Source organism: Podarcis filfolensis, assembly GCF_964270895.1.
Source record: "Podarcis filfolensis genome assembly, chromosome: 6".
Classification (NCBI taxonomy): domain Eukaryota; kingdom Metazoa; phylum Chordata; class Lepidosauria; order Squamata; family Lacertidae; genus Podarcis; species Podarcis filfolensis.
Window position 1 is genome coordinate 26768665 of NC_139609.1, and position 15854 is coordinate 26784518.

The 15854-nt window shown below is 44.5% G+C and overlaps 1 protein-coding gene and 1 long non-coding RNA gene across 2 annotated transcripts in view; both read left to right on the forward strand.

Annotated features, from left to right (window-relative positions):
* SNX7 (sorting nexin 7) overlaps window positions 1-12528 on the forward strand; it is a 52760-nt gene extending 40232 nt beyond the window's left edge. The window contains exons 9-10 of the mRNA XM_083620711.1: window positions 11202-11562; window positions 12130-12528. Coding sequence (XP_083476837.1) covers window positions 11202-11276 — 75 coding nt within the window. The 3' untranslated portion in view covers window positions 11277-11562; window positions 12130-12528. The remainder of the gene's footprint in view (window positions 1-11201; window positions 11563-12129) is intronic.
* The window catches only part of LOC310765611, a 377156-nt gene that overhangs the window by 343214 nt on the left and 18088 nt on the right, over window positions 1-15854 (forward strand). The gene's annotated exons all lie outside the window — the stretch shown is intronic.

A 15854-nucleotide genomic window follows, 5' to 3' on the forward strand; every position in this document is an offset into this window, starting at 1 on the left:
GCTCTTTTTTTCTCCCCCTTAACAACCTTGAAAAGGAGCCATGCTATATTTTCTGACTGAGAGCACCATATTAATTAGTTCCTTTAAAAAGATAGAGTCTCTATACCTTGTTGTATTCTAATATGGGTTTTCCCTAATATGAATGGCTTTCATCTGACCTCTCAGTGCTGAATTTACAAATGCTTTCAACATAATGTAATTAGAAAGAGAGAGCTCTTGATTATCAGGTCTGTTTAAATTCGTCTAAGAGAGGCACGGGGCTTTGACAATCTGCTCCTATAAATCAAGATCAAAACACTTCCTCGTATCTGAAGCTTTGCTGCTTCTTGACATTTCCTTAGCTTCCTCCTATCCACTCATGACTTTTGGATTTTCCTATCAGAGATGCATGCCCCAAAGCTAGTCATACAAATGTTGTGCTCTAAAATTATTAGACTGTTCACAGACTGGTCTTGAGGCAGTTTGGGGTTTATCGTAGGAGGAAAGAAAGGATCTGCAACCCAAACATAAGCATTTGCTTTTGGGTATCTCTGTGAATTCTTACAGTGGCCTCCTTAAAATGCCCACCATTACACCAACTCTCCAATATTATTACAATGCAGTACTAGTGCACAGCTCTCAAGACATTTGAAGGTGGCTAACCTGTGGTTCTCCAGATGCTGTTATTTGGCAGCTCCCATCACCGTCAACCATTGGCCATGCTGGCTGGGGCTAATGGGAGCTGGAGTCCCAACAACATCTGCTCTAACCCATCCCAGCATTTATATGCTGGTGCAACTGCTCAGAACTGGGCTGTTAGACTGATAACTTGAGAAGGAGCTAAGGCATATTAATCCCTTCCTCAGCTGATCTGCATCTCTCTGTGTGTATATATATGGTATGCATGACAGGCATCGACTCTGGGCCACACCCACTGATCAGGCCAAAAAGAGGTTCGCCAGTCTTGCCTTAAAAAGGTTTGTCACATTAGACATGAAGAAGAAGAAGAAGAGTTTGGATTTGATATCCCTCCTTTCACTCCCTTTAAGGAGTCTCAAAGCGGCTAACATTCTCCTTTCCCTTCCTCCCCCACAACAAACACTCTGTGAGGTGAGTGGGGCTGAGAGACTTCAGAGAAGTGTGACTGGCCCAAGGTCACCCAGCAGCTGCATGTGGAGGAGCGGAGATGCGAACCCGGTTCCCCAGATTACGTGACTACCACTCTTAACCACTACACCACACTACACCACACATCACACATGCCAGGAAAGATTATCAGACTTTGGGGGCTCAGGGAACTATCTTCAAACAGAGGAGAGAATGCTACACACCTTGACATTTTTCTTTGGATTAGATCAAAATCCAAGCTGGAATGGAATTTCTGGTTTCCCCACCACCTCCTGCTTTCGACGGGTCACCTATACTCCCACAGAATCTCGCCAGGGTGACAAAGAAGGAGGGGGGGGAATGCTCTATTTTGCTTTTCTTCCAGGTTGCCAGTGATGCTAGGGGAAGGGAAGATGAAAAGTGTGTGCCCAGGCAGCGGTGGGGTGCTGGCAAGGGGATAGAGTGACGCTTTTCCGAGATAGTTTAGGAACGGCTGGGGAAATTTATTTGTGATTTCACCATTTATTTCCAGGAAACTTTGGAGGGCTCCTGCACCAATCTGAGGAGAGCCTCAGCAGGCTTGCCCATCTCTGCGTCTCACAGACGTGCTGTCTCTGTAACCCTCCATCAACCTTCTCATGTATACCATAATTTATTGTGCCCTTTGTGTAGATGGGGAGCTGAGCCTTGCCTACAGAAACCTAGTGACCTCTTAGGTAGACTTGAGATTTGAACCAGTGATTTCTTGACTCAGGGTTCATTCTCCTAGCCACTATGTTGCACTTCCATTTACCTGCTGGTATCAAATGCATGCAAAAATCATGGCATGTATTCTGGGTGATGACACTCCCCCACCCCCTTTTATTACATTTTCATTTATTAAATTTATATCCTGCCCTTCCTCTCAAAGGAGTCTAGGGTGGCAAACACACCAGTGAAAAAACAAATGCTATTTAAAGCATTTAAATGCAATTAAAAGTATCCAAAGAACATTTAAGAGCAATAAGCACAGTAAAACATTAAACAGATTTTTTTTTTTTAAAGGATGTCTTTGGCACAGACCCACTGAGATATTCAAAGAGGTTGGAATGACCCTTTGCTTTGTGTTTAGTTCCTTTTATTGCCTTGGATTCCATCGTATCACACAAGTATTTCTAAAACGTTGTTTCCCCTTTGTTAAGTCTGGGGTAAAGATGTGACCTCAGAGTTGTTCCACATGCTTTCTTAGGTACGTTTGCCTGAGGATTTTTGCTGTCAGTCTGTCGAGCTCCATTTAGCTAGTATGGAAGAACATGTCTTATCCTCCTTAAGCCAGATTAATGCTGTCACTGTATGAAGTACTTCAACAACAGAGCGTACCTGCAAACAGATCTGCACAAAGCGAAATGACTTACAATGAGTTGCAGGGCTTTGTTGACACTGTAGCAGTCCTGGCATCACCAGCCAGAGCTGGAAATGTCCCCTGTCTGAAATACTGGAGAGTGTGGACAATACTAAGTTGGAAGGACCAATGATTTGATAAAAAGTCAGCCTCCTATGCATAACTGTTGATACCTAAGCTTTCTTTTTGCCATGTAGTGGAATTCTATTCTGGGTGCCTAAAGCTGGTCTAGCAATGCAGAATGCTATCAACATTTTGTTGGACTGTGTGGCAAATGCCCCACTGGTTTCAAATAAGATTTTTTTTAATGATTAGCAGTACAACCCCAGGGACGCGGGTGGCGCTATGGGTTAAACCACAGAGCCTAGGACTTGCTGATCAGAAGGTTGGCAGTTCGAATCCCCGCGATGGGGTGAGCTCCCGTTGCTTGGTCCCTGCTCCTGCCAACCTAGCAGTTCAAAAGCACGTCAAAGTGCAAGTAGATAAATAGGTACCGCTCCAGCGGGAAGGTAAATGGCATTTCCGTGCGTTGCTCTGGTTCATGCTGGCCACATGACCCAGAAGCTGTACACCGGCTCCCTCGGCCAATAATAATAATAATAATTTATTATTTGTACCCCGCCCATCTGGCTGGGTTTCCCCAGCCACTCTGGGCGGCTTCCATAGAAACCAAAAATACACTAAAATATCACACATTAAAAACTTCCCTGAACAGGGCTGCCTTAAGATGTCTTCTGAATGTCAGGTAGTTATTTATCACTTTAACATCTGATGGGAGGGCGTTCCACAGGGTGGGCGCCACTACCGAGAAGGCCCTCTGCCTGGTTCCCTGTAGCTTTGCTTCTCACAATGAGGGAACCACCAGAAGGCCCTCGGCGCTGGTGAGACGAGCACCACAGCCCCAGAGTCGGTTACAACTGGACCTAATGGTCAGGGGTCCCTTTACCTTTACTAGCAGTACAACCCAGGCTTCCCCTCCCCCCCCCCCCGGAAATCACTGAAACTCAGTTCTGACACCTCTCAGGTGGACACCATTGCATCCCAGTGATCAGGGATGATAGGAACTGTAGTCCTAAAACAGCTGGGGGCACAAGTTTGGGGAAACGGTGTGCTGGCCCTTCTCACATTGCCGACAATCCTGTTTATGTCTGAGTAAGGAGCATGATTCCCCACTTAGACCTTTAGCATTGTGGACATTTCCCTATGCAAAGATTGAAAACATGCAGACTGACTTTATATATATTTGCAGAAGAAGCCAGCTGCTGATCAGTATCAGTTGCACCTCTCCAGAGCCAATCAAGAATTTGCCCCTCTGGCTCAGTGAAAAAGGCAGCTAGGCCACAGACTGGTTTGTGACACAGCAGCAACCTGTATGTACCAATGAATGAACCATCGCAGGCAGAACTTCAGTATCCTCGCGGAGCACAATGCCTTTCATTGTAATCAGTCAGATATTCAGCTGCCAGTTGCCAAGTGTGGAGTAATCATACAATGAGAAATCAAATGCTGTGCCTGCATCCCTCAGAGGCTGTGTAGCAGGTGTCTTTTAAATGTGTGTGCGTGTGCATGACACACACACAAATCCCACACCGTGGTGGGTATTATAAAAACAACAACATGGATGCACAAGTGCAGACTGCTTGACAATCAAAAGAACAGCACGCTGTTCACAAACCAGCAGGTAACCACCACTATTGTGTTTGTACTGTCACATATCAGCAGGGCTTCCCCTGCGACAAGAACAGATGAGTTTTCTGCTGTTCTCCATAGCGCTCCATATCTATAATGTTTAATTCATCATTTTGGGGAGAGATAGCTTCATTAGCCATTGCAGCATCTTGCTGGAAGGGGTGTACGTCCAGAAAAAAAGTGCCAAGCAGTTTTAAGTCGAGATGAAATCAGTAGCACTCAAAAGCAAGGCTTACCTGTATATACTGCTCATTTCATGGAGAGATGATAGCCTGGGATGAGTGTTGTAGAATGAGGAGTTTGTACAGGAGAGAGTACACAGCCCTGGGGGTTGTTGGCATTTGTCTGTCTCAAAATAACAAGAGAGTGAGCCTCCGGGTGTGAAGTCAAACTGCTGCGTTAGCAGCTCTGAAGTGACCTCCCTAGGGTGTGAGCCCAGAAGTGTGTATGGAGTTCCCAGGCTGCCCAGATGACAAAACTCCCCCTTAGCCTCGCTGATGTGGTCCAAAGGAAATGAGAGCAATACATTTGGCCCCAGCTTGGCTGCAAGAGTTGCCAAAGGAGGCGTACAAGGAGCCATTTAACGATTTTAGGAGCTCCACTTCGGATTTGTGTAGGGTTTACTCCTTAGCCCCTTCTTCTCCCGCAAAACAGTAGAGGTTAGGATCAGAGTTTTCCTTCTCCTAGAGGAGCTCCCTTCCCATGTTGATGAGCCCCACCAGCGCCTCACCCCCTCTACAACACATGCAGAAACTCACTTCTTGACCACTGGGCCCACTATTGGTCTCACCCACTCAACCTGCCAGAGCCTGTGTTCACATGGATGGGAAGTCCCTGACTCACTGAGGGTTTGAGACCCCATTGGCTACCCTCACCAGCCTGTGTATGGGGTGTTAAAGGAGGGGTAGTTTCTCTGGTGGTGGACACTTCATGCTGCTTCTGAGATAGTTTGTCCACCTTTGGTGTCGACCCTGCACTCAGCTCTCACCTGTGGCTCCTAGAAGCTGTCAGCATGTGACGGCAGCCACACCCCATGAACGGAACAGCTCTCCCGGTATGACCCGCGGAGGACCTTAAGGTCCATAAATAGCAACACCCTAGAGGTCCCGGGCCCTAAGGAAGTCAGATTAGCCTCAACCAGAGCCAGGGCCTTTTCAACACTGGCTTCAGCCTGGTGGAACACACTGTCTCATGAGACCAGGGCCCTGCAGGATCTGATTTCTTTCTGCAGGGCCTGTAAGACAGAGTTGTTCCACCTGGCCTTTGGCTTGGAATCAACTTGATCCCCTTCCCCTCTTTCCTTTTTCCTTTCTCCTTCTTTGATGGAACTTCTATTTGGGGACTTCCCTGGCTTTTTTCTGGCCCACGTAGGAGCAGTCTGGATAGTTGGCCTTGGTGAAAATTTGACGTTTTCATCCCCAAAAAGTTTTTGATTTGAGTTTCTACTGAAATGACGCCACATTTTAATGTTGTATTTTAATCTTGTTTTTAAGTTGTATTTTAATCAATTCTTTTATACTTGGTGTTAGCCGCCCTGAGCCCGGTCTTGGCTGGGGAAGGTGGGGTATAAAGAAAAATTACCGTCTTTTTTTTGCCCTATAGGACGCACTTTTTCCCCTCCAAAAATGAAGGGGAAATGTGTGTGCGTCCTATGGGGCGAATGCAGGCTTTCGCTGAAGCCTGGAGAGCAAGAGGGGTCGGTGCGCAATGACCCCTCTCGCTCTCCAGGCTTCGCGGACCTCTCCGCAAGCAGCGGGAGTGCTCCCGCTGCTTGCGGAGAGTTGCTTGCACGCCGAAGCCTGCGCGCGCTGAGATCAGCGCGCCCAGGCTTCGCGGACCTCTCCGCAAGCAGCGGGAGCCAGCGCTGGGCTCCCACGGCTTGCAGAGAGCTGCCTGTTTGGGGGCTGGGGTCGGGGGAAGCTCGGGCCTCCCCCGCCGCAGCCCCACGCCTGGGGGGAGAAATAATTTTTTCCCCTGTATTTCCCCCCCAAAAAACTAGGTGCGCCTTATGGGACGGTGCGTCCTATAGGGCGAAAAATACGGTATTATTATTATTATTATTAGGGGTGGGGTAGCAATAACTTTAGAAGTAATACCCAATGGTGGATTTGTTCTTCTGGTTCCTTCTGATTTTTAAACAGTGCCCCCTATCTACTGCAGCTCTGTTTTAGAGTCCCCATACTTCACCTTGCACATGCAGAAATCGGATTCAACCCAATTGTTTTTTTAAATAAAAAGGTTTATAACCTGCCCTTCATCCGAGTGGCCTACACAGGGTTATCCCACTTCCTCTTCACAGCAACCCTGGGAGGAATGTTAGGTTGAATGAAAGTGGCTGGTACCTGTTGAGTCTTCACAGCTGAGCAGAGATTCACATCAAGCTCTCCTTTGTCCGGGTGCACGGTTCTAAACTGCCAGCACCACACAAAAGAGCTCAGGGCAGTGGGGAGGGGGCAGGGAGAACATGACTTCAAGAAGAAAATATGCGGGGGCAGTTTTGTGGTAGTGGCCGCTATATGTAATCATATGAGTACAGGGGAATCCTTGCATACATGGGGGTTACGTTCCGGGTTGCCATGTGCGACAGTGGGACACATGCAAGTCAGTTCCAGCCTGCTCCACTCCTGCCCTGTCTCCTTTCAGCACCAAAACCAGCACACACACATCAGCAGTCGTGTTGTGGGCTGATCACATGCGAGTGGGGAGGCCCCTGTATATTCAGGAGGTAGTAGCCACATCTATTTCTCCTTGGCTATAAGGTAAAGTAATGGTAAAGGACCCCTAGACGGTTAAGTCCAGTCAAAGGTGACTATGGGGTTTACAGCACTCATCTCGCTTTCAGGCTGAGGGAGCCGGCGTTTGTCCACAGACAGCTTTCCGGGTCATGTGGCCAGCATGAATAAACTGCTTCTAGTGCAGCAGGACACCATGACGGAAACCAGAGCGCATGGAAACACTATTTAGCTTTCCGCTGCAGCAGTACCTTTCTATCTACTTACACTGGTGTGCTTTCAAACTGCTGGGTTTGACCGAAGCTGGGACAGGGCAGTGGGAGCTCACTCCATCATGGGGATTTGAACCACTGACCTTCCGATTGGCAAGCCCAAGAGGCTCAGTGGTTTAGAACACAGTGCCACCCGCTTCCCTTGGCTATGTCCACCACTGGCATGTAGGCCCTAAAGGGTTAGACAAGAAGGATTGCATTCCTTGGGCAGAGTAAAGTTCTACACCCTTCCCTTAGAGTTAAGACAATATATAATGGGCATATAATCCTTAACTGTTCAAGGGTCACAGTTTAAGGAATACTCAGAGGCAGACATTGTCTATTATATCTGCTAAGTCAGGATTGTGGGACTCCAAGCTCTCAATGGCCACAGGACGGAAGCGCTGGGCAGAAACTTCCAAGCCAGGGAGACAGGTGATCAGGAGGTACTATCCAATGTCTCCAGCAATATAGATGATATATAGATAGATAGATAGATAGATAGATAGATAGATAGATAGATAAGGTAAAGGTAAAGGGACCCCTGACCATTAGGTCCAGTCGTGGCCGATTCTGGAGTTGCGGCGCTCATCTCGCTTTATTGGCCAAGGAAGCCAGCGTATAGCTTCCGGGTCATGTGGCCAGCATGACTAAGCCGCTTCTGGCAAACCAGAGCAGCGCACGGAAACACTGTTTACCTTCCCGCCGGAGCGGTACCTATTTATCTACTTGCACTTTGAGGTGCTTTTGAACTACTAGGTTGGCAGGAGCAGGGACCGAGCAACGGGAGCTCACCCCGTCATGGGGATTCGAACCGCCAACCTTCTGATCGGCAAGTCCTAGGCTCTGTGGTTTAACCCACAGCACCACCTGTGTCCCTAGATAGATAGATAGATAGATAGATAGATAGATAGGTATCCAGCAATATATGGAACCATTGCAGTAATCAGGTGCACCATGGTAAGAACAAGCAATACCAAAGATGAACACCATGTAGACATCAGCTTAAGTATGAAGCCGAATTGGTTCAAAGAAGCACATTAAAACGGCTCTCGTTTATAACTGACAAAGCAAGACATTTTAAAATTAAAATCACAGTAAGTGACTCACCTTTGAAGCAACAGTGTAGCGCTGCCTTTCAACACAATGATTTAGAGCCTCTTTTACTTACATAAGTTATTCAATTTTTAAAGCTTATCCACATTTATGTAACCAAATGTGTGTTCCAAAATTCAGATCCTTCTGTGGCTTATTTTGTTGTCGGAGATCAGAGCTCTGCTCCAGCTGACAAGATATATAATTAACCATACGAATACAAAAGTAGGTCTCTGTGCCTCAGGCTCTCCAGGCCTTTTCTTCTGCAAAAACATCAGCTGCAAAAGTGACATTACTTTTGAGGCATTCATTTGAGCTACTCTGAAATTATTCCATTCCGCTCCCTTAGCAAGGAGCGGGGAGGTGGTTGATTCCAGATAAAGGACCTTTAGCACAAACTCACCAAAGGAGTGTAAAATGTTAAGACGGAGTTTAATTTTAATGTGTGGAATTGGATTTGTAATTTACGGATCTAATTACTCATAAAACTGTTCTGGGTCACAGGGAAAGGATAACGACCAAAAAACGAAATGAAAGAAGCTTGCCTGGAATGACATATTGCATGGGAATATCATTGCAAGTTACAACATATAAACCAGAACATCAGCTATAGGGGGAAACCCAGAAAGTATTTTAATTTTGCATGTAGCTGTGCCTAAAGATCATTAGCAACTGCAATAATTACACCATAATCCTGTCTGATGCATCAGCAAGTTCTATGAAGTATTTACAAATGTGAAGTAATTTCTGATCCAGTGCAATGCATTTTCGCTCCATTCTGTTGACTGGAGAGCAGTAAAGTGTTCCCTTAGCCAGTGTTACATGACAACATTGCAGCGCTTTCCACAGTTGTGGCTACTGTAAAATTGATCCACAGTCTGTCTTTACAGTCAGAAGGACTGGAGGCTGTGATCCAACTGGGACCTCCACTATATGCATGGAAGATCACACTGTTGTATATTTCTTAGTTGCTGCCACCTCTGTATTCAAAATCATTAGCACAGAATCATTGCCCACAGGGGATGGGGGGTGGGCAGACAGAACAATCTGCTTAGCAATACTTTGAATTCCTGTACAGTGGAGCCTCGGTTGTCGAACGTAATCCATTCCGGTAGACCGTTCGACTTCCGAAATGTTCGACAACCGAGGCACAATTGCTGGTTGGCAAATTCCTTTTTAAAAATGGAGAAATGTGCCTCAGAAGCTGTTTGTCTTCCGAGGCATGTTCGAAAATGGAAGTATTCACTTCCGGGTTGTCGGCGTTTGGGTTCCAAATTGTTCGGCTTCCAAAGCGTTCAACAACCAAGGTTACACTGTATTCACAACCACCGGGGCTAGGAACCAACTTGGCCTTTAATTTAGAAAGTGTTTCATGAGAAGCTGAATTCTGCACCTTGTAAAGATAAAGGTAAAGGGACCCCTGACCATTAGGTCCAGTCGTGACCGACTCTGGGGTTGTGGTGCTCGTCTCGCTTTATTGGCCGAGGGAGCCGGCGTACAGCTTCCGGGTCGTGTGGCCAGCATGACTAAGCAGCTTCTGGCGAACCAGAGCAGCGCACAGAAACGCCGTTTACCTTCCCGCCAGAGCGGTACCTATTTATCTACTTGCACTTTGACATGCTTTCGAACTGCTAGGTTGGCAGGAGCAGGGACCGAACAACAGGAACTCACCCCGTCGCAGGGATTCGAACTGCCGACCTTCTGATCGGCAAGTCTTAGGCTCTGTGGTTTAACCCACAGCGCCACCTGCGTTGGATAAATTTAAAAGCGTTCTTACACTGGAGGCATCCCTCCCATAATCCCAAAAGAAAGCGATGCCAGCTTCAAGTGAAAGCAATGCTTCTTATTAGACACGTGATTTCTGCTCACCACTCAAAGGATCACAGCAATCTTAGCCGTTGCAACCCAACATCCTTATCCTGAACCAATCAAAATTATTTAGATCTTCAGCTCAGCCCTCGTCATAATACCATGTGATTACATAGAATCATTTTCAGTGCTATTTTTCTAGAAATAATGGCGCTGCAACTCACCATGAACATCTCCCTTGTTCTCTTACAATGGCAATGGCACCCATCTGAGAGGTGCCGGAACTGAATTCCAGCTGAAAAAAGCCCTGATCATTTTTCAGTGTCCTTCTTTATTAAGACTTTGACTAATTTTCCTGCTTACTAAATATCCCCCAGCATCTCCTTTCATCGATCTTCAAAACAATTCAAGATAAATTTCAATTTCCACGCCTAGCCGATTCTCCTTTTCGTGCTCACAATTGACGCTCAAAGATTCAAACAGGAAAGCCTGCAGTTTAGCACTGAATCAGAACAAACAGCAATAGGATTTCCCATGAGTTGCTGTTTGTTCTGATTTAGCATTAGAGAGCGGATTTTCTGGGTAAAAGCAGAGGGAAAAGGGCAAAACCGCTCAGATCTGTGCCTAGAAAGCATGGGACAGGCGCAAAACTGCTTGAACCCGTGCTTTCTAGGCACAAGGCAAGCAGATCTGTGAATGAACCCTGTGTGCTTCATGACTAAAGAGCAATGTGTAAAAGCTGTAACTAAATAAGGGGTAGGCCCCTGTGCTTTTGAGAGGAAGGCAAGCTGACTTTTTTATATCCTTCGCCTAAAGAGCTGCCATCCGTAGAGCCAGTATTCGTTGACCTTTTATTGTCGTGTGATCAAGACTGTAATAATCAGTGCAGACCTTTTCAAGTTAAAAGTACCTAAAATAAGCAGCCAGTTACCAGGAATCAATTTCCTGAACATGGGCAAAGCAGCTACTTGTCAGAATAAGCTGTGGCCCTGCTCATCACTCCTCGTGGTTTTTAAATGGACATAAATTGTTGCTATCCTTAGGAAAATTAATGGGTCCTAACATTTCACCCTACTGCTTGTTTTATATTACTCGCACATCAAGATGTTTGAACAGGTTTGCAAGACTTCAATTTAATTTCCCCTCTCTTGTTTTAAGTGCCTTGCTACCTGGGAGTCCTTCTTGACATCTCAAACAGACATTCGCTTGGAAGAACCTGAAGATCAGCATTGACTTCCGCCAGCAAGGACCTGTTCCTTAATCTTCTTCCGAAATATGTCTAGCCAAAGAAGTTCTCAGCATATGAGATCAAATCCATTTTTCCATAGAGCTGTTAAAATTCTGTAACATGTAGAAAACAAACCTCAGGTATTCTACAGTCCTGGACTATATTTTGAATCATGGTCTGTATCTATAGAGGAGGTGAGGGTAGTGTTTAGGATGTATTGCTAAACCATGGTTAATGTTATGAGGATGAGATCTTGGAAGACATTGGAAGGTTTTGATTAACCACATTACCGTATTTTTCGCACCATAGGGCGCACTGGACCATAGGGTGCACCCAGTTTTTTTGGGGGGGGGGAATCAAGAAAAAAATCTTTCCCCCCCCCAGCCCCAAAGAGCAGTGTACAGGCTGCGCACAACCTCTCACTGCCGGAGGGGTTGCGCGCAGCTATGGAAGAAGCCAAGGCAGCGAGCGGGATGGATCCAGCTCGCTGTTTTGGCTTCCCCTTTAGCCCCGTGCAGCCTCTCCTTGCCGGGAGACGCTGCACAGGGCTTTCCTGGCTTTACTGGGAGGTGGGGGGATTCCCTCACCTCTCCCAAAAGCCCGCAGAAGCCGCGCAATCCCTTTAAAGAGATCATGGCTTCTCCTGGCTTTCCTGGGAGGTGGGGGAAGGGACTGATGCGGCCAGTCAGTCCCTTCTCCCTCCTGGGGAAAAGCCCGCAAGAGCGCACGGAGCTTGTGTGCGGCTCTTGGGGGCTTTTCCCACCTGCCTCCCCCCTGCATTCGCTCCATAGGACGCACACACATTTTCCCTTGCTTTTTAGGAGGGGAAAAGTGCGTCCTATGGTGCGAAAAATACAGTATGTCATAACCCTAAACTAAGGTTTGTTAAAAGCATCGTTTGGTTATTAAACCATGGTTTGAAGTCGGTCTGTTTCAGCTAACCATAGTCAAGATTCACCACGGTTTGTTGGGTTTGGATGATAAGCAGCAGTTAATCAAAAATGGAACAAAAATGCCCAAACTCTCCCTCATGGCTGTGCTGGAGGAAGGAGAATGCAAGTCTTATAACACTCATAACACCAAATCATGGTTTAGCACCGGATCCAAACTGAGTCAGAGTGGGAGCGAGATCTGCTTTTATTTTTGCCAGTTTTGTGCATTTATCTGGTTTTTCTTTTTAAATACCCTGTAATTTGGATATAAAATATTTTAAATATGTAAAAATAGCTCCATTTTAATAAATAAAGATTAAGACGATTTTTTTCTCTCTCTCTTTATGCTCATTGGTGCAGCCTGTTTAACTGGCTTTGGGTATTTATAAGACTTCAGAACAATCGCTGAATAAAATCTTTTCTTGGTAAATGTATTGCAGCCAAGCTTTCACTAGATGGAATGCGGATGCCGCTAACGGCAGATTCAACACCAATTAGTCTAACGTGTCTGACACCAGGATTTTTTTATTTTTATTTTTAGATTGTCAGACTACTGTGTGTGTACGTACGTGTGTGTGTATGTGTGTGTGTGTTTGCACGCTCACACGCAGAAACAAATGATGTTATTCTATATTAATCAATATAAACAAGGCTCGTACACTTTCATTATTGCTAGATCAGCCAATTAAAGTGGTGATTAATTGATGGTAAATTTTAATCTGCACAGAAGCTTCTATCCTGGTGGGTTGGAACCGCAACACTAGCTTAGCTCAGTTGGTAAAGCATGAGACTCTGTATCTCATAGATTTGAGCCCCATATTGGACAAAGCTTCCTGGCTTGCAGGGGGTTGGACTAGATGACCTTGGTAGCCCCCTCACACCTCTTTCTACCACCTGTTACCGGGATGCTAGGCATTGTGGCTCTAGCCCACCAGGAAAACCGCTTCTGAATCTGCAAGTTAAGAACACACTCTTTCCCTTTTTTAAAAGGGGGGGGGGGTGTTTTCCTAGTGTGTTGCACAAATCAGGGAGGTGATGGACAATGGTAGTTTCCTAAGAGCAGGTGGCCATTTTTGTTGATTACATCATAGCACATTTCACATTTGCTTTAATCCGCCCACTAGTCAGGTTTCCCTTTTGTGTTACATTTTTTAAATTCGTACTTCTGCTTTCCTTATCCAGCCGAGCTGTAAATTATGGAAGGAAGAATCTCACAAGTAGTCCATGAACACAAAGCTCCTTCACATCACAATACTGTCCATTCTATGATCTTCCTTCTTCTAATACTCTTATGTTAAGTATGCCAAACAGTTCTTGTTTCAATAATTCATTTATAGTTTTACTATATGGAGGCATCAAAATGCCACTAACCTCCCCCCCCCCAACATATTATGTGGTTATATACTTTATATTACTTTTCAGGAGGAATCTTTCTGGCAATTTATCACCCATTGAGCCCCATCTCTGGGGATGCATTTCTTTAAGTATTCTTGGTTGTCAACATTTGTTTTCCCTCAGGCCACAGCTCATGCATCCCAAGTGCTCTGTTAAAATCTCAGCCGCCTACTTATTTGGCTGGAAATGTCCTCTTTTTTTATATAAATATTTATTAGAGTTTTCAATTTTATACAATCAAAAAAGAAAAAAAATATTAAAAACAAATCAATTTCAATATCAATTTTCAATAACATATTTCCTTGACTTCCTCATACCTCCCCTTCTTGTTTTCTAGTTCAGATTGTTTATCCAGCAAATCCTAATCTCTTAACGTTCCATTTAACTAACAACTTATTTTCCAATCAACTTCTTAAATTTTGTAACTTAAACAATATTTATACCAATTCTTTTTACCATAACAGCTAGAGACCACATAAATTCAATCCAGCATCTTTCAAAGTTCATTAATTTTGCAATGTTTCTGTAAATAGTCCTTAAATTTCTTCCAATCTGGAAATGTCCTTATGCTTTACCTGTTTTCTTTAGATGACTGCTGGTGAACCGTTTTAATTACTTTTATTTTTATTTAAACGAGGCCGAAGCAAAAGGGCGTCTGCAGTCTTTCCTGGAAGCAGGCCTCACTGAACAAAGTGGAACTGACTTCTGAATAGGGATGGGGAATAAGTTTGATTTGGTTTAAAGGCAAATTTGCACTTTCTGAAGCAATACGGAGATTGAAAACACAATCCTTTTCAAGTCACACTTTTTAAAGTCACACTCGTAAAAAAGAAAAAGAAAATGCATATGGTAGGGTAAAAATGCATATATTGCATACAAAAATGCCTTATGTTAGGGGATATACAAGTCTTAGTAGAAACAGGCTTTCCCAAATTGTGGATAGTGAGCAATATTGCACGCAAACCTGTATGTTAGGAGAAATTTTCGGGAGGACTTTAAAAACAAGGTATCACATTACTGATATGGAAATGTGGAGAACTGATTTGAGATTGGAAAAATAAGAAATTGCAAGAGCCCCACCCTTATTTCTGTGTAAACATGCATAGAAATGTACAGTCAAGGCTACAAGATGGGATGGTTCCAAATGTACCATTGATATTATATACACAGCTGGAATGATCAGAATTATGCCTGAAACACAAGGAAGAAATGGGGATATGTAGCTAACAGACAAGTTTGAATAATATACTCTGGCCTTTTGTCAACACACTTTTAAACTGCCTATTGTTGGATGGAGGAAAACCACAGAGAGAGTGGTTTCTTCAGGAAGGTATATTTAAATACCTTTTTCATTTCATTATAAATCATCTCCCAGAATGTCTTAATCCTTGGGCATGTCCACCAAAGGTGAAAGAATGTACCTTCAGTCTCATTACATTTCCAACATTTATTATCGGGCAGATGGTAAATTTTTGCAAGCTTGACTGGTATCATGTACCACCTATAAATCATTTTCATTAAATTTTCTCTTAGGGCATTACATGCCGTGAATTTCATACCAGTGGTCCATAACTGTTCCCAGTCAGCCATCATTATGTTATGTCCAACGTCTTGTGCCCATTTGATCATAACTGATTTTACCGTTTCATCCTGAGTGTTCCATTTCAACAGCAAGTTATACATTCTTGACAAATTCTTAATTTTTGAATCTAACAATTCTGTTTCCAATTTTGATTTATCTACCTGGAAGCCAACTTTTTTGTCCAAATTGTATGCCTCCATTATTTGGTAATAATGGAGCCAATCTCACACTTTGTTTTTCAGTTTTTCAAAACTCTGCAGTTTTATTCTGTCTCCATCTTGTTCCAAAATTTCCCAATATTTCGGCCATTTGGCCTCCATATTGAGTTTTTTCTGTGCCTTCGCTTCCATTGGTGACAACCATCTTGGGGTTTTCTTTTCTAACAAATCCTTATATCTTATCCAAACATTAAACAATGCTTTTCTAACAATATAATTTTTGAATGCTTTATGTGCCTTTACCTTATCGTACCACAGATATGCATGCCAGCCAAATGCATTATTGAAGCCTTCGGGCTTCTGATTGGCCACTGGGAAAGCAGAACGCTAGACTAGATGAGGCATTGGCCTGATCCTGCAACTAGATCTTATGTCTGTATGAATATGCTTCAGACTAGTGTGGAAGTACTTGCTGAAGTACTTCCACAAAACACAGCTGTAATTGGATGGTGCATA